At 37.5% G+C, this 26,977-nt stretch overlaps 2 protein-coding genes across 2 annotated transcripts; one reads left to right on the top strand and one right to left on the bottom strand.

Annotated features, from left to right (window-relative positions):
* Positions 1–1,214: 1,214 nt before the first annotated feature.
* On the bottom strand, positions 1,215–20,108 carry lmnb2 (lamin B2). Its single transcript, XM_052122186.1, has 12 exons — positions 19,689–20,108; positions 16,966–17,102; positions 16,016–16,172; positions 15,806–15,931; positions 13,012–13,182; positions 12,804–12,929; positions 12,287–12,507; positions 9,579–9,813; positions 7,797–7,904; positions 7,602–7,721; positions 5,875–5,973; positions 1,215–3,593 (listed from the first exon to the last, which is right to left on the bottom strand). The coding sequence occupies exons 1-12, from the start codon at positions 19,902–19,904 to the stop codon at positions 3,552–3,554; spliced, it is 1,758 nt and encodes a 585-aa protein (XP_051978146.1). The 5' UTR covers positions 19,905–20,108; the 3' UTR covers positions 1,215–3,551.
* Positions 20,109–21,801: 1,693 nt separating this feature from the next.
* Positions 21,802–25,825, top strand: rpl36 (ribosomal protein L36). The gene is made up of 4 exons (XM_052121899.1): positions 21,802–21,856; positions 22,273–22,367; positions 25,261–25,395; positions 25,696–25,825. The coding sequence occupies exons 2-4, from the start codon at positions 22,275–22,277 to the stop codon at positions 25,783–25,785; spliced, it is 318 nt and encodes a 105-aa protein (XP_051977859.1). The 5' UTR covers positions 21,802–21,856; positions 22,273–22,274; the 3' UTR covers positions 25,786–25,825.
* Positions 25,826–26,977: the final 1,152 nt, after the last annotated feature.

Raw genomic sequence — 26,977 nt, 5'->3', positions numbered from 1 at the left:
ACATGTGTTAATTGTGTCCCTATTTTAATAACACCTTTAAGGGTAACACTTAACAATGAGGCTCATGTCGTTAAATTAGTTAACACATTAAATATTAAACTATCAATGCATTTTTTAATCTTTGTTAATGTTAATTAACCTGAACACTTTAATTGTTCATGTTAGTTCATATTGCATTAATTTATTAACGAATAAACCTCTTAAAGTACAAAACGGTATTGCTAAATGTAGAAATGAGCAATCAACAGTAATAAATGCTGTAAAAGGAATGATTAGTGTTACTGTTAACGAATAGCACCTTATTGTAAATTGTTGCCCATTAAAGTGTCATTGAGTACCAAATTAATTGATATTGTCATTTTCTTTTTTTTTTATAATTTTGAGATTACACTCAATGCTTATTTTAAGTTTAAACATTTCAATTTCATCCCAAACTGAACAACTATTTTAATCCTTTATATCAAATAATTTTAATAACAGAAAAAAACCATAGTAGATCGGACCGATCCACACAACACTACTCCAGCCAATCAGCAACAGGGGGTGGTTCTTGTGCATGCACAGGATGGGGGTTGGGGGCAAGAAAAGTGACGGAAACAATATTCTAAACTCCATGGAGGACAAATGGCTGAGAAACAGACCGAGAGAAAAATGTCAGATGAATATAAACTCAAAAAGAAGTATAAGTCGAGGGCTGGGGGTCACGCCAACATCGGCGAGGCTTTTCAGTGGCGGAGATAAAAGGCTTGAAGACGGAGGCAGAAGTTGCTCTTTTTCTTCTTGATAGGTGGGTAACATAAATGTTACTGTTTCACAGAACCCATATATGCTGTTGTTGTGATGTTAGATTTAGTAGTAGGTGAGTTATGAGTGTCTGGAGCTAGCGTGTAAAACAGTCTCGTTTTCTCTGCAAGTTATCTTAGCAGCAGCAACTTATTGATTTTGGGGGCGGAGCTTCCAAAGGAGCACTGAAGGGAGGGGCTGTTTGTTTAGGGAGTTGCGTTCAAACATCAACAACATGTCTCAGGAATCACTGAGTGCACCTTTAATGGACTTTTGTAAAATGTGAACTGAAATGTGTAAATCTTAAAAATAGGTAAAAATATTTTAAGTGTACCCGCTTCGCACACTTAACACGTGTTAAAGAGGTTAAGTAACTGGATCCAACGTTTGCATTTTACAACAGACAATAAAAAACAAAACAAATGAATACGTAAAACATTTATTGGATATTGCGTACAAAAACAAAATGACAAATCAATGTAAAATAGATCAAAATGAATAAGACACTTGGCATGTGCCCTCCCCTTTTATAGCCCTTCAAAATCCTAACAATGAAGTACTTTCCCCCCCCCCGTACCAAATTAGATTCACGTTTATTCACAACTCATTTAAGGCTCAATTTTTGCAGCCTTGAACTCACATTTCTATGCTTTTGATGGTTGTTCAAAAAATCAGTTTCTTTACAGTAAATTACTACAATTGCAATGACGGATTGACAATTTTGTATAAAATCTATCAAAGCACATTGTATTTGTTACATCAGTCACAGCCCTGTCTAATAAAACCTGAAAGAACAAGGAAATTATTTTCCTTATGAAAACAGTGTTAAACAAGATTTCAATTCACAGAAACGGAGTGTTTAGCAAGAAAACTAATGCATGTTTTCATGCATGTCAAATGAAATAACCAAAAGTAGATTTTATTAGCTCAGAGTCACAAATGTACGCAAATACAATTTTACTTGGGCTCAATTTCATGTACTAAATTTGACACACATCTGTGCGCGCACACTGACCCTTGACACACTATCAGGTCATTAAATATCCTTTTTCCATTCTCATACAACCATCAAAATAACCCATAAAAAAAGTCAACACATAAGATTACAGATACCCCATTAAAACAACCATATTTAAGCACTGCATTACCTAAAAAAACATTAAAAACTGTTTGAGAGATCAATCTTTTAAGCACACTGCATTTGATATATTTCCCGATTTACAAGGCATTTCATCTACATTTCAAATGCAAGCACTGAGACTTCTCGTGCACTATGGTTTTAAAACGCCAGAGGAAATATAAACAAAAAGCTAACATTCAGGCTGCAGTATCGTCCAATACCGCAGTTGGTGGTAGAATTGACACATCCTTAGAGATCACGGTAATTCTTAATGGCCGAACAGATTCGTAAGCAGTGTCCTTGTTCATTAATTTAACCTGAATATAAAATAGATTTGATGGATGCATAATTGACTGAGAAACACAAGCTTTTAAAACACAAAATGCAAAAGCATCAACAGGATGGAAGAATGGATTACTTACTGGATTTGATCAATACTGTTAAGGGATTTCAAAATATTGATCCCTTTATTTGGAGTGTCTGAGACAAGTCACAAATAGTTCAAAGCTAGCAAGACTTGTACGAAAAAAGGCATATTAGGCAATCAAGACCAATTGGTTTCATTCGTCTCAATTGCTATAAACAATAAAAAGGTCACTCACTGCTTCTTTGGTTCATTTCAATGAGGATTCATGTTGTTATTAGCATGATGATTCTGGTCCGATTTTATTAGTGCCGAATGTTGGCAAATTCAATCCAGAATTCAACGAAAATATATCACATGATGAATTCAATCAAACTTAGGTAAAAAAGTACATTCAGTGTTGAGATTTACTCAATTTGTGTTTTATAAACGGCATACTCCCCATATAAGTTTGATTCTCCTTAAGATAATTTGCTTATAATGTATTCCTCTTTTGTAAGTGGCTTTGGGTAAAAGCATCTGCCAAATGAATAAATGTTTCTACATGATTCAACATAATGCAGCTCATATGCATTGATGCCAAACTGCATGATTCAAGATTTTATTTTTAGCTATTTAGGTTGGGGATATCCCAAAAATGTCGTAAAATGCATTCATTGATTTAAACATACACATCATTATACGATTTTAACCCCATAGTTATTTTGGAAGTACTCTGAATGAGTAATGAATTAGAAAAATGACAAAACACAATCCACCCTGTTCATCTGGTTGGCGAAGCAAAAAACAAGAGTTGTGCCAAGCGACAGCTGTCAGTTACGGCTATAGAGCACTACAAAACATAAAACAGGGAGATAACTACCCGTCAGACCCATAATATTTCCCCCATTCATAAAACACGCATGAATCATTTGCATGAATATGCAGATTTCTTAATCACCGGCTCGCAAAAATCCTCTCTAATTTCAGATCATTTTGACTCCTCTAATGGCGCTCTGCCGACAGTCAGTAATGGGAGGTTGCCGCCATTCTGAAGTGTTCCAACTCCTACGACGTCTGTCTGGTACGTCAACTGGCAGAAAGACTACTCATTGATAAACTGTGGCTGAGATAAATTGCACCGTCTGCAGCCATGATTAACTGGCTTTACAAATGAGGTCCATAAAAATGAGGGGTAAAGGGAAGGAAGGGTGTTAAGAACTCTTGATTTTGAAAAATAAAAAAGTAGTGGATCTACAAAAGACTGAATAGTGGTAAGGAAAATACTAAAGGTGCATGGCTCCATCACATGACGGCACATTCTCTGGATTGGGTCTTTGGGTCACCCTAAAAATACAAAGCAAATGGTCAATACAGTTATTGCACAGAATCTCAATATCGTCTTTTATCACAAAGTGTAAGATTATATATTATATATCAGCTTCACAAGAGCTATTACAGAAAATAATGCTGCCTCTTCAAGTCTCCCTGGGAAGGTCTTACATATGAGATTGTACGCCGTAATTATGATGTGATGTGCATTCAAGTGCATTGGGCAATTACATAATTATTTGTTCTTTACTTTGACAAAGTCACTTTTAGTGCTAGTACAACAAAAAACTGAGCAATGTTCATTAGGGAGTGTGTTTAAAGCTTAATTTGTATATTTAATCCATCTCACGCTGTGATGCATTGGGTTCCAGGAGCCCACTGCAGGATGTGGTAAATGTCTGAGGTGTAGTACAAATGATGGCCAAACACTTAATAGCACTCTTGTGCAAGACGTATAATTCAAGGTAAAAAAATAAAGGTTAATGCAAAATATACACATAAGTATCTACAACTATACTTCGTTTGGGGGATTTTTGACTTGCTCACGGCACAACCGCACGCTTGCTCATCCGACGTTGCAAGAACGCCCCCGAGTAAAGACCGGGGCTCCGTTTTATAGCACAGGCTCCTCCCCCCTTTGGAGCCAACCACACACGGGTATAGGTATATGCAACTAACTATTATTTTGATAATCGATTATTCTAACAATTATTAGTTTATTCTGCGATTATTGCAACGATGAATCATTCGCTCTTAACCGATTATTCAGCATGTGCCCTGACTTAAAAGGTTGTATTAAACATGCTTACTAACAATAAAGAGGACAAAATCATCTTTTAAAAATATTTCTAAATGACATTCACTGAATTAAAGGGAAAAATACTTTAATACAGTAAAGAAATTCACTGCAAATAATCCTATTGTTACCAAGTGTTTTTGTCTTGTTTTCCATTTAAAATGGCCTAAAAATGCTTAAAACAAGATTTGTTTAATTGAGAAGCAACATATAAGAGTTATTAAATATAAGTGTATTTTGTATATAAGTGTTTTTCACTTGGTTAACTTCTGCGAGTGCAGTAAAAACAAATATACTCATATTCCTATTCTCAAAAGCAAGTATAAATATCTTATCTGCTGCTTCTCAAGTAAAGATATTTTAAAATGAATTTTTAATATTATATTCAACAATTTTTTCTTCTGCAGTAAAGCTACTAAAGAAAACGTACGTTGTTTTAAAGGGGTTTTAGATATTTATATTGGAAAACAAGCCGAAAACAAATCATAAACACATTTTGTTGCAGTGTATAATGGGGTGAAGGCTTCACCTCTCTCACCTTTCTGTTCACTTCAATCCATCTTCAACTCACAAAAACAAACTCTCTTATTAATAAAGCTGCGTATTGCCAATTTTCTTCACGATAAGAAATGCACAGTGATCTATATATTATGATTCAATTAGTCACAAGCATCACGTTATAATCTAGCTGCATTAATCGTGCACGCTCGAGGGAGCTGCAGTGCTACTCTCACGCGTTATCATTAGTTTAATGTGATCTCATGTTACCTTAAATGAGATCAAACGACTATTCGACAACAAAACTTTATGTGGACAACCTTTAATTGGCAATGTTATCGATAACGTCAACTAATCGTTTCAGCCCTATTCAGGTTAAGTATATATATTGATAAATATGTACCACAGATACATCCATTTACATTTACAAATAACCAACATTAAACACACAGTGGCATCCAGATGATTTGTTTCTTTTCCCAGGTAAGTATAACAGTGCTCACTTATTAACACATACATGGTTTCGTTGGCTTCCGGTTGCACTGCGTCAACGCCACGGGGGACTGACGTCATAAAAGCTGGCAGCTAGTGAGTGCTCGGCTTGGTCACCCAAACGGAAGACCGACTCCACCGACAAACAAACACCAAATAGGTAAGTACAAAGAACAAGACCATGTTTGTGTGTAACCGGGATGAGTACTGATGGAGGGGAAAATGTGTGGGTGTAAGGGAAATGTCCGTGCTCTAAGGGATCGCGTGTGCACCAATAGCGGATAGCGGTAGGGGAATAAATGTGGTGTGTAAATGCTTGCCAGTGTTGCCTCACCAACGGTGATGATCTACTCCATCACACGCTGCCACAGAGTATTTCTCGAAATCAGTTTTGCTACGGTGGCATTTATGTGCGCTCATCTTGTAAATTCTATCATCCTGACAAGACTTAACTGTAAAACAAGTTGGTTTGCTCTTCAAATGAAACGGATGGCCAAAGCATTGACTAACCTGCTGATGGAAAAGATCTTCATCACCAAAGTCTCCCTCCTCCTCATCGCCATTCTCCAGCTCTACAACACTTTTCGTGACAGTTCGCTTTGCCACTACCTGTAAGCAGCAGTTCACTTTTTAATATTAGATGCAAGCATTAAGAACAATTGTATTTTACAACCTTATGGTTACACTGTAAACCCAAATGTTGCTATTACTGGAAAGAAAATCAAGTTTTCTTAATTAAACATTAATCTAAATTTTGGGCTCATAACTCAAATCCATGTTCCTTGAATTATCTTAGAAATCTAGACTTCTTAGATTTAAGAGTTAATAATTCAAAATATTGAGTGCAACATTGAGGCTATTGGGAATACCCACAATGCCTTGTGCTTGGATTATTAATTATGTTTCCTTGGTCCAAGGGCATTTAAAGTGTTGGTATTAACAATTCATAGGTTTCAGCTCTTTTGTAGAATTATTTGTGGTTTTTCTGCAAATAGTTGTTTAGCGTGATGACACAATTAGAGGGATCTGTGCAACCTTTGCTCATGTTTTAGCCTGTTAACTATTTCAGTTCACCTTGTGCATGCACAAATGAAGTTACAGATATATATATATATATATATATATATGCATTTCAGTGGAAAAATAAGATTATTTACAGGTGAAGTGTGTAATTTCTGCAATACTACTGGCACCAAACGGAATTACAACAACATTTGCCATAGACTAATAACACCATTTCGCACTCTCTGGTTCTCTATGAACAAATAGGCTATACAAAATGAAATAAACAAACATTTAATGTCATAATAAACAAGACCACTAATACAAACACACTGGACAGAATGCGCTGCAGAGGAATCGTCTGGTCTGATAACATCACCAGATTTAGAGGCAGCTGGTGTGCAGGGGATCTAGCACAAGAGGTAGAATAGTTCTTGGTAACTAGTAAGCGTAACGATACATATGCCGAATATTTACGAATTTATCTGAAGCTCGACAGTAATGAGCCAACTTGTGTGGCAATACCAGAGTAAAGCTTACCTGTTGAGAAGCAACACGGAAAGAATCAAACCCCAAAAATTCCCCCACCATGTAAATGTTCACTCTGGTTTTACTCCGTTCTCTCACATTTTGGTGAAGCCAAGTTTTGTTTAATTTGTAACATCTGCCATGGATATTCATATTCTCTAGGTTGAACAGTTTATAACAAGTAGCCACGACCCAAACTCACACTATAAGCGGAGCTAGAAAGGGATGGGTGGAGCTGAGCGGGCCGCTCGAAATATAAACAATCAATGTTTTGATGGTGCCTGGGAGTTTTAGTGTTTACACCTTTGAATGTATTTTGACAAAAGAAAAGTTACACACTTCACATAATAATGACTTGGTTATAATCTTTATTTGAGCCATGTTTTATATGATCTACATTCAAGTCAATGCAACTTAAATTAAGTAGAAACAACAATATTTAAATAGCAAATCTGAGTTACTGATTTTACTTGCATCTAGTTACCCAAGTTAACTTAAATATTAAGTTAATTCTATATGAACACCAAGTTAGTGAAACACGTAAATTAAATACGATTTGGAGACACCATTACGCAGTTCAATTGAGGGAACAAGTTTACACAATCGCTTGAGTAAAGTCAACTTTAGGGTTTTCAGTGTACTTCAAGGCTGATCACTCTGATACTTTAGTTTGAATCAACAACCAATCAGATCATGGGGATTCATACCTCTCCATTTGAATTGACCAATGAGGTAAGGATGTTCTCTCCAGTGCCCCAAGAGCTCTGGCTCTTCCACAGCAGGGCTGTAGGGGGACTGTGGGCCACGCCAGCATCGGCACTCCACACCTTTAATCAGAATTTAGTTCAACAATGAGTCAACAGCAAGAACTATAAAACAAAAATGTGCTTCTATTTGCTTACCGTTACTTTCTGACCAGCCTTCAGGACAAACTTGGGGCTGAATTTGTATACAATTTCCTCTTCATTTCCAATTTGTCTCTTTAGTCGCCAACTTCCCAAAGATTGATCCTAAAGTTGGAATAAAAAGTGATGAAATCAGTATTTACAAGTAGATACCGCATTGACATGTAGAGGTTCTTCTTTAAAAGGAATGAACCAGGTTCAATACAAGTTAAGCTCAAATCGACAGCATTCGCGTTACAGGCACGGTTTCCACCTGATGTGTTTTCGGTGATCCAATCACGAGTGGTAAGATGAGACACATCGCTGTTTCCACCTGGTATTACCACGAGTCTCAATTGCATCTCCTGTGACCACTTGTGTTTGGATTTTTTGTGTTTGTTTTATTTTATATATGATGCAAAAAATGGTGGCGTAGTGACTCTCCTCAATCTGGCTGGCGGAGGACGAATCTCCATTGCCTCCACGTCTGAGACCGTCAATCCGTGCATCTTATCACGTGGCTTGTTGAGCACGTGACCGCGGAGGCATAGCGCGAGAGGAGGCTTCACGCTATTCTCCGTGGCATCCATGCACAACTCACCACGCACCCCACCAAGAGCCAGAACCACATTATAGCGACCACGAGGAGGTTACCCCATGTGACTCTACCCTCCCTAGCAACCGGGCCAATTTGGTTGCTTAGGAGGCCTGGAGAATTCTCCATTATTAAAGTATAAGCCTCAGTTTCAGATGTGTGTGTGCTTGTTATCTGTGTCTCTGAATGTTGATATCAGATACACTAAAAAAGTTGCGTTAAGTTATCATGCTTGTATGAGTATTGGCTTTTCCGAAATTTTCCGATCTGGACGGTTATTTCCTTTAAAGCCACTCATAAACAGCTAAGTTTAGCACAGCGGTTGATTGACAGGTGAGGGGCGGTGCGTTGCTGCTGTGCGGGACGCATGGGGACGGATTCCATTCGCACCTCCAAATGTGATGTGATCACAAAACGTTTTGGACCATTTTTCCACCTGTATTTAGCGTTTATTCACTTGTGATCGGATCACCAAAAACGCATCTTAAAGGGTGTCGAATTGGATTTTTATTTTATTTTATAATGTTTCTTGAGGTCCATTTATAATGTTTAAAGACCACCAGATTTTTATCATTAAATGTAGTCATCATTTAGGAATGATTTGTCATTTTCTATCCAGTTTTTGTGCCTCTGATTCAAATGATCCATTTTTTGGGCGTGTTCTTGAAGACTTCAGTGTAAACATCCACTGCTGTGATTGGGTAACATCTTTGCATGTGGATAAGTGTAAACGCCCCCGCCATTACACGCGTGTGGGGTTGTTTTGAAAACTTCAGATGGTTAAAATATGACAACCAGAGGAATTCATCCATACATATTTGAAGAACAACTAAGCCCCTCCACAAACACAATGCATACTGCAGCCTGTGAAAGCATGGTAAGTAATCACTGTAATTCATGTTTATTCCTTGTCTATTTGTGTAATAGTTATTACTTTCATTATTGTTTAAACCAAGACGTGACACAACGGTGTGTATCCTGTTACATAATTGGGGCATTTTCCAACAGTGAAACATTTACTTGTTTTACAAACGCATGACAGTACTAAATAAAGGGTAAATACATGCCTCAGTTATGTTTGCAAAGACGTCATTTTAGAGGTGGGAAAGTTCCTTCATTTTGGTGACAGATTATGAGAGCAAATAAAATATTCAACAATGATAATTAGCTATAAAAATATTCATGTTGTCATTAAAAGTTCTTACCTTAACAGAGTTGTTCCTGAGGGTGACAGACTTTCCTTCCAGATCGATTTCCTCGACACTAACGTTGCCTGTTGCTTCTGCCTCCTGGTTGATCTGAAATTTAGGTGCAGAGGTAGACTCCTCTTCCAGTTCCACACGCTTTCTCTTTGAGCGAGAGGCACGTGAAGAACTAGTACTGCTTGCAGTAGTGCGGGACACAGACACCCGTGAGGACGAGCTTGGGGACAACTTCAGCCTAGAGGACATGGAATGGAGATTTCGTATTCAATAATGAACAGGAAACCACGTTAACAAAAAGTAAGAACAGTGAGTGGGCAACCGCACCATGAAATCATTTTATGTAACTGCACTGCCTTCTTACCTTTCCTTCATATCATACGTTGTCCAAATGTCTGAACTCTGACTATTATCTCGAAGATGGTCTAGCGACCTCTTGGCATTCCTTGTTGCATCTTCATGGTAAATTATATATTTGACTTATTTTCAACAGAATAACGACAACGCTGCCTCAGGTCTGTTTCTGTCCCTGATCTGCTGTCTGTTTGCTTATACATGAGAGGGCAAAGCAATTAGCATTCCAGTGTGACATTTTACAACCTACCTTACTCCTCCGGCACTTTGCGAATGTCAAGTATGAAGCGCAATAATGTGAAGTTGATTTGAGGAACATTCCTGAGCATGTTACAAGATGCAGGTGTCCATGAAGATGGCACTATGACGTTTAACAAAAATATCTAGGCTGCTCGAATAACAGAAGTGATTTAAATACTCAAGAAGAGCATGATGTAGAATTGTTTTGGCCTCATTTGAGCACATTCGAATAGGTTTCAAAGCAAAATGAGACAGATTTGTTAGGCATCAGAAGTGCATTTGCACATGATGCAAACACTAGTGAGCTGACTACCTAGACATCATTTCTGGACATACTACAAGTGTTTAAATGAGTTTCAATACCTTGTAAGTTGCCTACCTACAAAGCATTTTTGCCCATCACAAGCGCCTTCCAACTAAGACTGGGTAAAAATATAGATTTTCCGATGCATCGCAATCTTCATTTAAACTCAATCGCAATATCGATCTTATTAGGACATATTTTTTACATTTACATTTATGCATTTGGCAGATGCTTTTATCCAAAGCGACTTACAGTGCACTTATTACAGGGACAATCCCCCGGATCAACCTGGAGTTAAGTGCCTTGCTCAAGGACACAATGGTGGTGGCCGAGGGGATCGAACCAGTGACCTTCTGATTACCAGTTATGTGCTTTAGCCCACTACAACACCAGCACTTCTTGGAGATCTTCTACTCTATGCGTAACTCTACTTCAACGAAAGAAAATAACTTGCATTTGCACACCAAATTTCTCGCTACGCAACAAAAATGTCTTTGATCCTTCACTGGCTGGTTTCCCTCACCAGTGTGTCTCTGTATAGTGGGTTGTGCAGTGACGTTTGGATGACTCATGTCCAATGACTTTCTGTCCCTTACAGTCAGTTGAAAAAAGAAAAAAATTTGAATCATGCATAGCACAGATCGATAAAGCCATTCGCCTTGCACTCGTTAGCATGCGCATTTACAGATGCTCATTTACAGAACAGATGGTTTTCTTAAAGAGACAGTACCGGTTTTTAGAACATGTTAAACAATTCAATGTAAATACTTGTAAATAGAGGTCGCCCGATAGTGGATTTTATAGATACTGATAACTAAAGTGTCCGAAAAGGCAGATAACTGATTAATCGGCTGATAGTATAATAATAAAAAATATCTTATTCTTCCCTTACAATGAAGGGAACAGACACAGAGGCTGCAAAATGAACATAAAAAAGCTATTTATTATGCAACCAAATTCCCAAACATAACCATTGAAACTAAGACTGTGCACAATGCGGGACTTTTTAATTTAAACAAGCCCGAAATACACTGGGAACTCTTATTTTGAAATTTTTCACAATGCTCTATATGCGAGTATTTACCAGATGATGCTTTTTAAGGCCTATAGATTCAACAGAGGAACAATTTTGTATGTATATATTTCACCAGATGAGGTTTATTGATAAGAAATGAAAAATTAGGGGGAAAACTTTCAATAAAATATCGGCAACTATCAGCATATGTTAACTACCTGTACCAATTAATCATGAAACTGATATATCGGTTTACCTCCACTTGTAAATAGTACAAATTATGCAATTAAACAATAAACATGCAACTAAATATAATACAAGCAATATCATATTTATTGATCATTTCATTTTTAAAAAGCTAAAATGTGACCAAAATGATGGACAACTAGTCAAATTCCTATTTTAGCTTTAGATGGTACCCTGTATAATTAACAGCATTAGCTGCGAAACAATTTCTTTCATACTGTCAGCAAAGTGGACATTTTAATTCCCTAGTTTCAACGCATTTTAAAACCCAGTGAACTGCCTAGCCAGACAGTAATTACAGCCATCATACTTGCCTCAGACAGAAGTGTTAACAGGTTTATTGATATTTAGGATAGGCAACTGGTTACAGTCTGACTTTGGGGGGCCAGACAATCTTACCTTTGATGTCAAATAATACTGTCTTGTCATTTTTTGTGTAATTCATCACTGATTCATGACATGGGTCTAATTATATTTTGAGCCATTTGGTCCTGTAACCTTTAGTAGCAGGTATGTGTTGACAGGTGACTCTTCAGAAATGTGGACACTCACCGGTCTTCCTCTCCCTCCAGCAGTTTCCTGTAAGCATTGATCTCCATGTCCAGAGCCAGTTTGACGTCCAGCAGCTCCTGGTATTCGTTAAGCTGCTGCTGCATGCAGTCCCTCATCTCAGCCATCTCACGCTCTTTAGCGTCCAGCTGACGACGGTACTTGTCTCGGTCGCTAGACAGCATGCCTTCCAGCTCACGGATTCGTTCCTCAGCGGTGGACGCCTACAAGAATAGAAACTCGTGTTTAGGTTAAAAGCGTACTTCGGTTTTTCCGCTGAATGACTGAAGTTTGCTGTTGAAGGGCAGTTTAAGGGTGGGCGCCATGAAATAACACAAATACTATGAGGAGACAACAGATCTATTGCATTGTCCTTGCTAGTTGCTCCAAAAAAGAAGTTACATCATCTAGGTCACCTTTGTCGCACTACTTTGAACATTTTATGATTTGTGACACACTATCTGGCATACTACATAGGACTTGAAGGGCGTTTAAACGCATAAATGGTGGGGTGCTGTACCTGTTTCTGCAGGGCGTTGAGCTGATAGCTCAAGCTCTCGATTCTCACGTGGGCTTCTTGTAGTTCCTCACGGGCGGTGAGCACCGCCTTATCATTCATGTCAGATGACACCTTAGCATTATCCAGCTGGGAAGAGAAGACGCACTTACTGATTTACTTTTCCAGTGAAGAAAGCTGAATAAAGATATCGTAATGTAATGATGGTTACCTTGGCCCTGAAGGTCTGCTGTAGCTCATCTTTGTAGATCTGCACTTGTTCTTCATGCTGTTTGCGGAGATCTTGCAGCGCCTGCATCAGTTTGAACTCATAGTCCTGCTGCGTGCCCGAGTCCACCTCCACCATGCGTTTCTCGCGATGTCTGCGAGTTTCGCGCACCTCCTGCACGAGACATTCACATTAGGTGTAAGAACTGACCTCTGACCTTCTCATGATTCTGTGGTACAGGCAAACAGTACTCAATAACAGAACAAAGTTTGTCTTATTTGCTCTAACCAAGTAAACAAGAGTTAGAAGAAGTGAAAGACCACAAATATTGGGCAGGCCAAATAAACATGCCCACTTCGCTACTTAACTGAATTGTTGGTTCCAAATATCTACCAACAGTCTTGTCAATGGATAATAAACACTTTATTTTATGCCTTAAAATATTTTCAGAGACATTTTAGCACTTTGTGTAAAACGTTTTTAGTAAAAAAAACTGAATTCAAAAATTGTATTGCATAAAATTTTAATAAAAAAAAAATAAATAAAAACGCATATTATAAATAATTTAATAAATATCTTAAAAACGTGTTTTCCATAAAATATAGCCAAATTAAAACTGTCAATCTACCGTGCTAATTTGTGTTAGTGCAATTAATTATATTAAAAAAAATAAACACGTAAAAATTGTTTACGAAATAAAGGTGGAAGCACCACCTGTTTTCAGCAGGGGGCAGTAAGCGTAACGCCAGCTTTATAGGCAATGTGCAGCTGTACAGAGAACAAACCACACTCGGGCTTGCTTGACACTAGCAACAGCACAAGATGAGGATGTGTTCTTGCTTTCAGCTGGACGGAGAGCAATTGCGAATTGACTATAGGGCTGCAACTAACGATTATTTTGATAATCGACTAATCTAACGATTGTTAGAACGATTATTCAACTATTCGGGCGATTATTGTAAGGATTAATCCATTAGCTCTTAACTGATTATTCAGCTTGTGCTGAAAGGTTGGATAAAATGTGCTCACTAACGATAAAGAGTATTAAAAATACCTCTAAATGACATTTACTGAATTAAAAGAAAAAAATAATTCTTACGTTTAATTCAGTAAACAATTAACTGCAAAAAATCCTTTTGCTATCAAGTGTTTTTGTCTTGTTTTCCATTTAAAAGTTTAAAAAAATCCATAAAACAAGACATATTTAATTGAGAAGCAACATATAAAATATTTAGACTTGCTTTAAGAAAATGTATCTTCAATATAAGTGTATTTTCACTTGGTTATACTTCTGCGAGTGCAGTAAAGACAAAATATACTTCTATATATAAGCAAGCCTAAATATCTTATATGCTGCTTCTCAAGTAAATGTGTCTTGTTTTAAGGATTTTTAGATATTTTTAAATATTTCATCTTATGTTCAACATTCTCTGATAACAAATTTTTCTTCTGCAGTATAGCTGCTGTATGTTGTTTTAAAGTAGATTTTAGGATATTTATATTGGGAAAACAAGCCAAAACAGAAACAAATCAAAAACGTATTTTGTTGCCGTGTATAATGGGCGACGACTCTCTAACCTCTCTCTTCTTAAAAGAGCTGCGTATTGCCAATTTTCTTCATGATAATATACACACTGCAACACATATGTGTAATGATTCACTACATTGCGCGATATCATGTGATAATCTAGCTGCAGCAAGCGTGCGTGAGGGACGACAGAATTTAAAATGTATTTAACAACGAGAGCCCTTCTGTATTTTCTTATTTTGTATAATTTTCTGTGACTCCAGGTGTGGTCGTCAGCGTCTTTACTTGCTGAGCTACCGAGTCCCCAATTTAATGTGCATTTTCATTATCAGAATTATTATATTTATAATTTACTGTAAATTGCATTTATAATTATTTAATCAATATATTTTTAAATACTTTTATTTGTGGTGCTTTCTATAATTATATAGAAAGTGCAAATATTAATCTATGCGTTTAATAGTGATTCATTAATCAACATATCATGTAATTAATTTTTACCTATAACCCAAAATAAAATCATTTCAAATAGAAACATTTAAAGGAATATTCCAGGTTCAATCAAATTTTGGCTCAATCGACAGCATTTGTGGCGTAATATTGATTACCTAAAAAACAAAATTTTGACTAGTTGCTCCTTTTCTTCAAAAAATAAGCAAAAATCGAGGTTATAGTGAGACACTTACAATGGAAGCAAATGGAGACAGTTTTTGGAGGCAGAAATGTGAAGCTTATAATTTTATAAAAGCACATGCTAATTCTTCTGTTTAAACTCATGTATTGTTTGAGCTGTAAAGTTGTTTAAATCATAATATTTAGTCATTTAGGGTTTGTTGACATTATATCATCATGGCAACGAAGTTGTAAAACTGGATAGAACTTTACACAGAATGGTTTCATCACACTAAAATCATGTTTACACAGATATTGGTTGTCTTGTGGTTATACTTTTGATAAAGTGAGTATTTTATTGTTCAAAAATTGGTCCCCATTCACTTCCATTGTAAGTGCCTCACTGTGACTTTGGGCTTTGCTTTTTTTCTTTTTAAAGAGGGGCCATTTTTGTGGTAATCAACATTATGCCACAAATGCTGTCAACTGAGCTTAACTTGTATTGAACCCGGAATATTCCTTACATTGAATGTCTGATTTCTCATCAGTAAATTGTATTATGTGTACTAAGGCCAATGGCCAGCATGCTCTCTAGATATCTTCACAGCCCTTTTAAAAAAAGCCCATATTGGTCAACTACTAGCAAGCACTACTAGCCTCCTCAAACATGCTCTTCCTGAACTCCAGGTCCTCTGTCAGACTCTGGCAGCGATTCTCCAGGTCCACTCTCATAAGAGTCTCCGCCTCCAGCTGTTTCTTGGCCACTCTGTGAGCATCTTCAGCCTGGAATGGCAAGAAAACATCTGTTATGCCCCCTTCTGAAGCCAAAGACGGTGATGCATCTCAAATGTGAATTAAATGACTTACTTTGGCCAGCTGAGCCTTCAGGTCCTCCAGTTCTGCAGAAAGCGAGCCGTTTTCACTGAGTGCCATGTTGAGCGCTGCCTCCTTCTTGTTGTACTGAGCCTCCAGTTCTTTGATACGAGCCATAGCCAAAGAGAGGTCTCCATCCTTCTTCTTGTAGCTTAAAAAAATTCCAATAAGTAAAATATCCTGATTCACGAAAAAACTAAGCATATTAGCAATCTTGCCCCTTGAAAGTGTCTAAATAACGGACAAAGCGGTTCCAAAAACATTTATAAAAACTTGGAGTCATTTACATTTTATCAAGAGACTCTAAAAATAAATATCACTCCGTAGTCATGTTGAATCCTTTTAGCATTAAAAACCGCACATGCTTTATTTGTTTTGTTGTGCTGGCCCGTTACTCTCGATTAGTGCTTTTGAAAGTTCCCGAACTGCGAGTATGAGCAATAGTAATAGTGATGTTTGCCTTAGCAACTGCTAGTAACTATTGAAATCTGTGTGACGTAAGTAGGTTTACACCATAATGTAACGCAATTGTGGTTTAAACGGTTGCCCACAATTGGGCACATAGCAACAAACGTCCTATTTGAAAGTGTTCCTTAGCAACAAAATAAACTAAAGAAAACATTTGAGTCAAAACTCCTGCGACTGTGTTCAAGTGTAATTTTCTATGAAAATTTAAAACCAACAAAAAGCTGTTAATATCCTGTGAAGGCTTTGTAGAGATGTTATTTTGGGTGCATTATCTAAAGCAGCAGATGGAACCAGATTTAAGTCAGTTTAAAGTTCTGACTTTAAGCTTTAAGAGCAATTAAAAGAGGGGGTTGGTGGGCAATGCCCCCATCTGGCACCTTCATATCACAAGCCCAGTCAAAAGACCCCATGCCGAGAATCTTTTATGCATGAAAGTTCAAAAATGTCTTTTGTGTTTCAGATTCGGTAATACTTACTTCTTGGTGACCTCATCGAGTTCAGAATGGGCTTTTCCAAGATTGATCTGAAGTTTGGCTCTTTCGTGAGCGGTCTCGTCAAGAATACGTCTGGCGTCGGCAAGTTCGGCTTCGTAAAGAGACTTAATCCCTGACACCTTAACAGAAAAACAGACCATAGGTTAGAGGTTTAACTATGTGCGCTCGGCCCGTAAAACATGTTCAACACATGCTGCGCTTCGCCCAATAAACAGCGACTTAATGAAAATGTATGAGCTTGGGATTAAAGAGTCAAAGTAGCTTATGTGATGAATGACTTCAGGACACTTGCAAAACACTCACCTGATTACAAATATTATTTAAAACGGACCTTCAATCTCAATTGCCATAAACACTAACATCAACATTAGTGAATTTCTCAAGCAAATGCTGTTTTAGTTCAAACTTCTGAGTATGTACAGGATATAAGGATGTCCAATGTGTTTAAAATAAGAAATCTTAAAAATAAAATGAAAAGTTTATAAACACTTGCCCCAAGTTCTTAGAAATTTAATCTTTGAGTCAAATTTGGTTCCATGAATATTTGGAAAAACTTTCCAGCATTTTCAACAACAAAGAAAGTATATTTAATCATGTTTAACAGCAGTGTTTCAGGGGAACATCTACACAACCCATAATCCTGAAGAGAGATCCACCAATCAGAGAACTGCAACCAAGAAAGCCCATGAAACAAACCCAGAATGACTATAAAATGTCATATGGTGTAACCAACAAGTAAAGGTATTAAAGTACTATCCTTGCACCCTGAATACACGAGGCTACAGCCTTCACATTCATTCATTTAAAAACTTTTCAAACACATTTTTCAAGGTTTTCAATTCACACTCAGTCTAGAGGATTGTTTTATGGTTTTTGTCAACATAGACAACAAACTGTCTACCTACATGTTATTTACACCACATGACTTTGATTTGGTGGACAACAGTGTTTTTAAAATATGAATGAAAATTTGTTTTGAATGTTTTCAAGTAACTTCATGTATTTAAGTAAATGTTACTTGTGAATTGCATTCATGTATTTTTAAACAATAGATCTGAAAAAATAAATAAGTCATGTCATTGACCTACATGTCAAAAAAAGTCTCAGATGGGAGCCTGGGTAGCTCAGCGAGTATTGAGACAGACTACCACCCCCAGAGTCACGAGTTCGAATCCAGGGTGTGCCGAGTGACTCCAGCCAGGTCGCCAAAGCAACCAAATTGGCCTGGTTGCTTTAAGATTAAGACAATTTTATTGTCATTGTGCAGAGTTACAGGTACAGAGCCAATGAAATGCAGTTGTTTTGGCATATCCCAACTAAGCTGGGGTCAGAGCAGAACCCCTGGAGCAGATAGGGTCAAGGGCCTGGCTCAAGGGCCCAACAGTGGTATCTTGACTGTGCTGGGGCTTGAACCCCCGACCTTTCGGTCAGTAGCCTTAACCGCTGAGCCACCACTGGCCCCTTTAGGGATGGGTAGAGTCACATGGGGTAACCTCCTCATGGTTGCTAGAATGTGATTCTCGCTCTTGATGGGACACGTAGCGAGTTTGGATTGGCAATTTCAGCCAGCGGTTAAAGCTCTGGGTTACTGATCGAAAGTTTGGGGGTTCCCAAGCCCCAGAACTCTCAAGATACAACTGTTGGGCCCTTGACCCCATCTGCTCGAGGGGTGCTGTTTCATGGCTGACGCTGCGTTCTGACCCCAGCTTAGCTGTGATATGCAAAAACAACTGCATTTCATTGGCTCTGTACCTGTATTCTGCACAATGACAATAAAGTTGAATCTTAATCTTAAACTGCATTAAAAATCTGCAAATCAACTGTGAATTTTTTTTTTTTGGGGGGACTTTTGATTTATGGGTGGGGGGGTTGATGTGGTCTCCATTCAAAATAAGGGGGAGAAGATGGTGGTGATCAGATTCAAATTTGAAAAGAGCATGTGGCCCCACCCTCCCAAAGTCTCAGGAAAACGCCCGAAAACGCCAAGAGGTCCACAAGTCGCTTAAAAACACACCAAGTTACTCGGAATTTACACTTAGTCTAAAAGTTGCAACTTTAACATGTCTGTTTAATACAAACACACGCATATCAATGGGACTTTATGCATTTGGGATAAACCCTGCAAATTAAAGACAGATGGCCACACTTTAGTGGCCCCTCCCTGTTCTTTACATTACATACCTCTTACTTGCGTGCATTTACGTTCAATGCATATGTATGGACATGTAAATAAAGCTATATCACAATAAATTTCCTTTTTTGCACATGCAACGTGAAACTTATTAAGCACGTGGTGAATGAGTAAGTGCATGGCTTCCTCGCGCTACTTTTCAAACTCCGCTTAACTTTTAATACAGCAAAATGTAAAAAAGAGACACTTAAACGGTTAAAAAAAACCCACACAAACATATTAAGGTTTTCTGTGCACTTATCCCGTCATCAGAACTATCATTTGGGGTTGAAATAAAGCCAATAAGAGAAAGAAAGAGACTTTGTATAAACGTAAAACTCCATTGCGCTACCCCAGCCCATGCAAAATCGATTTATAACACATGAAAAAATGTTCCTCAAACTTTAAAGCTTACTGAGAACAAAATGCACATAAACAGACACACAAATGCATAATACATTTAATCAGGAATCACATGCACGATGCTGGAATGCTTTATTGCAATAAAACGACAGAACAAGCGAGCGCTCCGCACCTCTTTGGTGGTGACTTCCTCCTTCTCGGACACTTTGACGAGCAGCCGGTCGTTCTCGAGCTCGAGCGACCGCACGCGGTCAATGTACACGGCTAGACGGTCGTTGAGCGCGCTCAGCTCCTGTTTCTCCTGCAGGCGCGAGATGCGCGCGGGGCTAAGCGGCGTTTGGGCGGGCGTTGCGCGGCTGGACTCGCGGCTCGGGGTTGCAGTCGCCATATCGTTGTACACTATAGACCCACTTTACCTCAAATCACACAAAAAAACTCCTTCCTCGAGGCGTTGGTAATCCACTACGGTCCGGTTGTTGCGGAAGCAGCCGAGTTGTGATGGAACGGTTTTCCGGTAGTGATTAGAAGTTTTTGTTTGCGAAGTTTTCTGAATGAAAAGTGTGTTTGTAATCCTGCTGCTGGTTGGCTGTGTTTGAAACGGAGGTGTGAAAAGAAAATGGCCGACACTAACGTAAAACCGCGCCAAATTTCAGGCAAAAGGGATCATGGGAGTTGTAGTTTCAAGCTCAAATTCATATTTTCTCGGTAATCTATGGCATTTTTTAAATTATGAAATTTTAAAAACTATTTTTTTTGTAAAATCTATTTTGTATCTTAATTTCTTTCAACTTAACAAATGATACACAAACATTATAATACATAAATAAATACACAAGCAAAAGGCATAATTATAATGCAAAATATTAATTTCCAAAAAGGGGGCGTGTTTTGTATGATTTTGAGTTTAGTGTCGTTAGTAAGTGAAATCTACAATGGACGAAATAAATGGCTCTTTGTTGACTAAGTTCGTTTACAAACATACTGGACTAAATGTAATTTTTTAAAAATAAGACATTACATCAAATACAGACAAAGCAGATACGTACAAAACTAGAAAAGTGAAAATATATACAAAAAATGTTTACAGTTTTTCTCAATTCTTGAATGAGAATTATAATTTTTTTTCAATCAATAAATTCAAATATCTGAACAATTATTTTCTTGTTCACACCAGATTAGAATTTCTTATTTATTTAAGGAAATCGCATGTTTTAGCACATGTGTACAAAAGAATAAGTACAACTGTCTACATTTTGCACAATAATTAAATGCACATGCTTGCGGATCAAAACCGATGAGCTGATTCTCAGTGAAAAAACATCTAAACATTTTGAACAGTTCGGCTCACATGACAAAAAAAAAATGTTTCATTTTGGTGGCATTGGTCAATTTACTGACACAAGAACTACTGTAGTTTTTGAAGCATGAATTGAATATTTTGGGTGAGTTTCTACATTTAGCAAGACATGCAACAGAGTTGTGATGTCCCATAAACCAGTCGTGACAATTGCACTTCACTTTAGAGAATGGTAAGTCTGTTTAAAAAAAATGAGCCAAAGCAATTTGAGGAAAAACTGTTTAATAATATCAGATGTTTTCAAAGCTTTTGCATTGAAGGATATTTTCTGAAATTAACAAAAGCTGTTTAATCACTGCAAATATTTAGGAATGGGGAGAGGCCTTACATTCATTTATATCATTCCAATTAATAAAAATGTAAACAAGTTTGTGATCAGCCAATACTGATAACTCAATGGACACTTTATTTGTCCTTTGTTCTAAAGACGAAGAGAATAAAATCGATTCTAGACAGTTTGGACAACATTATTACTCCAAGTGTATTCTTTTAAGTCTGTATGTTTGCATCTCCAGATATCAATAACTCCTAAACTTTCACAAAATCCAAATAATTCAGAGTCGATTGAGGACAGCCTAATAGGAACTGGAATTCTGTCCATCTTAACATCTCAAGATAGTATTAAAATCTCCACCAAGTATAATTTCAATATCTTGAAATGTTTCTTTCATCTTACTGATCTCATTTTCAATTTCAGAGAATAAAACATTATTATATATTTTTGTTATTTGAGGCATATATAGTACCTAAATAACTTTTAAGAGCTAAATTATGTTACTAAAGAGGCGCAAATTTACTAATATCTTACTTTTTACCTGGGAGATATTTCCCCATTACCCCTCTTGACCGAAAATAAAATCGAATCCAGACCTCCAGGTCGCGCCATATATTTTTCCGCGCCTTTTGTTTTCCTTCGCGTCTGAAAAATGCAGCTTCCGCTCAGTAGCGTTCCTTCCGGTTTGGACGCCATTAGCAAAACGCAGGTATGAACCGCCGGATAATCACACGTTATAAAATCCGACTTCTATCTATGACATCTTTGTGCAAATCTTAATAAATGTGTTCGCATACACAAGTTTAAACGCTATAAAGTTTTATCCAGCGATTATTGTGAACAGATTAAGTGATTTTTGTGCTTTATGAGTAGACACAGCAGAGCGTTTTCTGATGTTTCTCAAGCACTGTCAGTGTGGGGGAATAAAAACTATATTTACTATGCTAAAACTCTGAAAAATGTGTATAAGTGCAATTCAGTCCTGTTAGTCATGAAACATTTCTTTGAAGTAATTGTGAGCATATGCATGAACCAATAATTTCTGATCAGTACACACGCCACCAGTGGGATTGAACATTGTTTACAATTGTATATTTAATCATTAAACGTGTATGTTCTCCACAGAGATGGCCATCAGGTATCCTATGGCGGTTGGCCTTAACAAAGGCCACCCAGTGTCCAAAAACGTTACAAAGCCCAAGCACAGCCGCAGGAGAGGGGTGAGTTAATATATAAGTCCTGTTGATCTCAGCAGTGTTGGGTGTAATACATCAGTGCTAAGTAATTAAATTACTTTTTCAAACGGATTACTCTGAATTTTTTTGTAATTAGTTCTAATGTAATTGTTTTAAATACCATATAGACTATAGAGCAATTCTATATAAAACAATGGTGAATTTAAAATCGAAATGTGTTTAATTTTAAAATGTATGTTTTCTAATTTAACGCTGCCCCCTTAAATTCTTTGGCCAGTTCATGAATAATTGATTTGCTTTTATATGATATATTTGAAAGAATTAAGACAAGTTTCATGTCTATCCTTGTATTTTTCATCTAGTCTAGGTTGATTAAGGGTGTTAGAAATTTAATAAGAAATCTAGTTACACTGTAGATTATGTAATTAGCAGTTAGTTACCAACGCTGTTGGTAGATGTGAAAGTGTAGTTTTTGCGCTTCTAGCACCACCGAACGGAATCGCAGAAATAAACATTTGATTGATCGAACAAACAGATAGTCCTGCCCCCAACTCACGCTATTGGTTGAGTCCGTGTAGTTGTGTCGGGCTGGACTGGTCGCTCCAAACAAATGGCAGTTTTCATAGCATCAGGGAGACGCAGTGTTCACAATTTTACACGACGACGTTTTCAACTAAAAACAAAAAACTTTTTATGCATTTTGGCTGTGCGTTTACACGTCAATGGTGTAACGTTGGCGTGGGGCCTGAAAATGCTAACTTTTGAAAACTGCAAGTTTTTAAAAACGATGCCATAATCATCTCCATGTAAACATACAAAAACACGAATTTGTGAAAACGATGATGTCATGCGCATTACACGTTCAGTCTATTGGCATGCGCGCGTACTTCAAAAACAACGCGCAAGACATTCAAAACTACAATGGCTGACTATAGGACTCTGTTTGTGCAGCTTAAGATTTTGAGTTATCTTTATTGTTTGTATTCACCTGTAAAGCAGTTCAATGGTAAGGAGGCGGCGAGAACCGACTTGACAATAAAAGTAATATTTTTAATAAAGAACTAAAAACAAAAGACAAACGCACACATGACGGACAGCTGTCGTAAAGGTTCTCTGTCGCACCACCATCCGCAGTCGGCCTTTATCCCTCTTGGAGGCTTGATTAGCCTGATAAGGGACCGGGTGTGTAAAATCACGACCTGGCCCCGCCCTATCACATCACTGCTCTGTGGAAGACGTGGATCCTTATGAACGGGATCATTTTGACAATGTTGTCATCTGTATGCGATACCTTTCAAAAACGCAAAGGAAAATCTTTTATGTTTTTAATACATCGTTGTCATGTAAACGTACCCTTATTCCCACCTGGATTTCTCGGCACTTTCCCTGATTATTGAGGCTAAAATGACTGAGGCTTTGCTCAATTGCAATACCATTTGTGTTATTGTTATTTTGCAGTGAAAACTCTTAAGTCATGGGTGTGAAACTAGCACCCGCCAAATGCAGCGATGCTAAATCCAGTTTGCAAGTTCCTCGTCCAAATGTATTTCATGTGCTGTAACTTCGCTCATCTACCCACAACAGACGGACAACGTGCAAGACGTCTCGGAGTGACACATGACACAAAATGCTATTAAACACAAAGACGTGTTTGAAGAAACTCGCTTGATTATATTTTTAAGAACAGACAAACGAAAAAGCATCAATGCTTGTGTCTGATTTGCTGTTTGTTCAGAGGCGTGCAGCACAAGCCTGTATCGTGGAAGAAGCGCATGTCAAGAGTTTTTATTTATTTAATTCGTCTGAAAAGTGTTTGCAAGAATAAAGTCGTCTTTAAGAATGCTGCAAATTATCTCCGATCATATCGGGAGGTGCTGTGAGTTTAATGCGCTTTATATGCATTGCGGATTCTATGATGCAAATGGGGCTGTTTGAGTCAGTAAATGTTTGGATTTGGGGAGGTGGATATTTTTATTTATTTGTAGTTATTTTATTGCTTTTTGTTCAATTTAAAGTGCTATTTGAATTTAGAAATGTCTTTTTGTTTGTTTTTCGTGTCTCGAAAATAAAGCCCCTCGGCAGAAGGGTTGACTATGTAATCGGATATTTCGACAATGCAAGTAAACATTAGTAAGGTTAAAATAGTGGACCTACAATAAAACTGTAAACTAAAAACAAATGCGAATTAAACATTATAACTGTTGAAATATTACGATCACCTGATCATTTGATTTAACCTTGATTGTCTTCGAGAACTGTGTTGGAGCACTTCAAATTCTCATCACATTGCACTCGCCAAGGGATTTTTAAGAAAAAATAGAAATGCCAATTATGAACATATTTCAGGAATGTCGAGACATTTTCCGGTACATCATGTGAGCACTCCAAACAAAGGAAGGCTGTCACCTACCCGCACCTCGGGCCATTTAGACCAGCGCCGGATGACTAAAATGCTAACTGTGATTTATGCGCAACTTAAAAGTTTAGACAGGCTTTCGCCAATGAACTCAAGATGTTCCAGTTTCGCTTTAACATTCGCAAATGTTCTTGGTTGTTGTGGCTTTATGCATGCAGGGTTAATGACTTTCGGTGACTGAGAGGAGACGCTTTACTCTTTAACTATGGAGATGAATGGCGGTTGTGCAGCTGAATGTGTCTCGACTGCTTCAAGCATGTCGAGCATTTGTTTTGCCTGCTGTCAATTTGGAATCAGATTACCTCATTCACCGTTTATGCAGGAATTATACAAAATTGCAAGCAACCCCAAATAATGAAGTGTCCCTCCAGAAATGCCTTTCAACCATCTAGAGTCCATCTAGTTGTCTCTGCATGGTAAAGCTGGGATAGAAGGTAGTTTAACACTGGAAGTAGCACACATCAGCTTTAAACTAATGTTTAATTTTTGTTTTTTATTCAGCGTCTGACCAAACACACCAAGTTCGTGCGTGACATGATCCGCGAGGTGTGCGGTTTCGCCCCTTATGAGAGGCGTGCTATGGAGTTGCTGAAGGTGTCCAAGGACAAGCGCGCCCTCAAGTTCATCAAGAAAAGGGTGTGTGCTCTTTTTGACCAATGCTTTGCAATGTGTAGTTTGCCGCTGCATATATAATGATGCTCATTTATGGTTATGTTTAGAAGACACCTTTTTCCCCAAAGCAATTTGGGATTGAGGGTGTTAATGCAATACTTGTACAACAAATAATGTACAAAATGTGGCACTCTTGACTAGACGGCAAAGTAGCTTATGTTGAGTGTCTGGCTGCATGGAGTCACACATTAAGTGTCTTCATGATCTAGTTGTATAATGCAACATTAGAGGTTTCTTTGCTCATTGGAATATTTCTGTACACAGGTGGGAACTCACATCCGCGCTAAGAGAAAGAGGGAAGAACTCAGCAACATTCTGGCTGCAATGAGGAAAGCTGCTGCCAAGAAGGAGTAACCTGTAATACGAAAAATAAATTTTTATGTGTAAAAACAAGCATTTTGACTTATTGCCTCATTTGAGTGTGTCAGTCATTCTTGTGTGCTTCGTTGATGTTTACAGTAATGTATTTGTTCTAGCAGATCTTTTAAAAAGTGCACAAACCAAATACAGAGTTAATTCATTGTGTAAATATGTTGGGTGACTTTATCTTGTATGTTACAACCGATCAGTTCCATCTGTCATAGAATGTTCCAAATGGAACACTCATTTGTTGCACAGTATACTGGATTAAAACATGGTCAATTTTGAAAAAAGTAGAATGTTAAACTTTATGCATATTGCAACGATTAACATTTTAAACATGAGAATGTTTACATTGCATTTTTAACCATTTGAAGTCGCATACAACCATACTATTTCTGTTTCTGCAGCATATAGATGCATGAAATAGTATGCAATTCTTAATCTACCCTTAATTTTAGTTTCTTTTTTCACCTACAAAATAAACGTTTAAATGCGAAATACAGGGATCCCACTGTCATGGAAAGCCTAGAAATATCAGGGAATTTTAATTGTAATTTCCAGGTCTGGAAATGTCATTGACATTGTTTTTATTTATTATGCTTTGTCCCAAAATAATTAATCGGTGTGTTACGTTACTGTAATTTAGAATACCAGACAATTGAGATGACTGTTTTCACTTTTATCAAACAATGGTGAGGTTTTGTTATTTTGATTATGTGATTTTGGTGCCATTTTCAGAATGAACATCTAAATGTTTAAAACGGGTGCCCAATACGTAACGTAGATCGCACGAAATTGAAATGTCCTTTCGTTAAATTTTAATAAAAAAAATTATATATATATATATAATGTCTTTTAGTTTCTGTCTGACTTTCACTTGAGTAAATTTTGACCAGGCTAGATTGTTTATTCAGTTGCCATGACAACTAACTACGGGCCTTCCAAGGGCTTCAGAATAGCGCGAAATAAATTGCGAAGCTAGCAGTGTTTGAGACTAGCCACAAGCAGCTACTGTCTGATTCCATTGTGCAAATCATAAGATTAAGGTAAATGCCCTGGCTATTGTAATCTATTCTGCGCTGTAGGTGTTTTAGGTTTAGTGTTAAAACTGAATGATATAAACATTGAACATTACATATACATTTTTTTTTTTTATTAATTCCATGTAGGGATACATACAGTA

Source organism: Xyrauchen texanus, chromosome 48 (genome assembly GCF_025860055.1).
Source record: "Xyrauchen texanus isolate HMW12.3.18 chromosome 48, RBS_HiC_50CHRs, whole genome shotgun sequence".
Classification (NCBI taxonomy): Eukaryota; Metazoa; Chordata; class Actinopteri; order Cypriniformes; family Catostomidae; genus Xyrauchen; species Xyrauchen texanus.
This window is presented reverse-complemented; position numbering and strand designations above follow the sequence as displayed.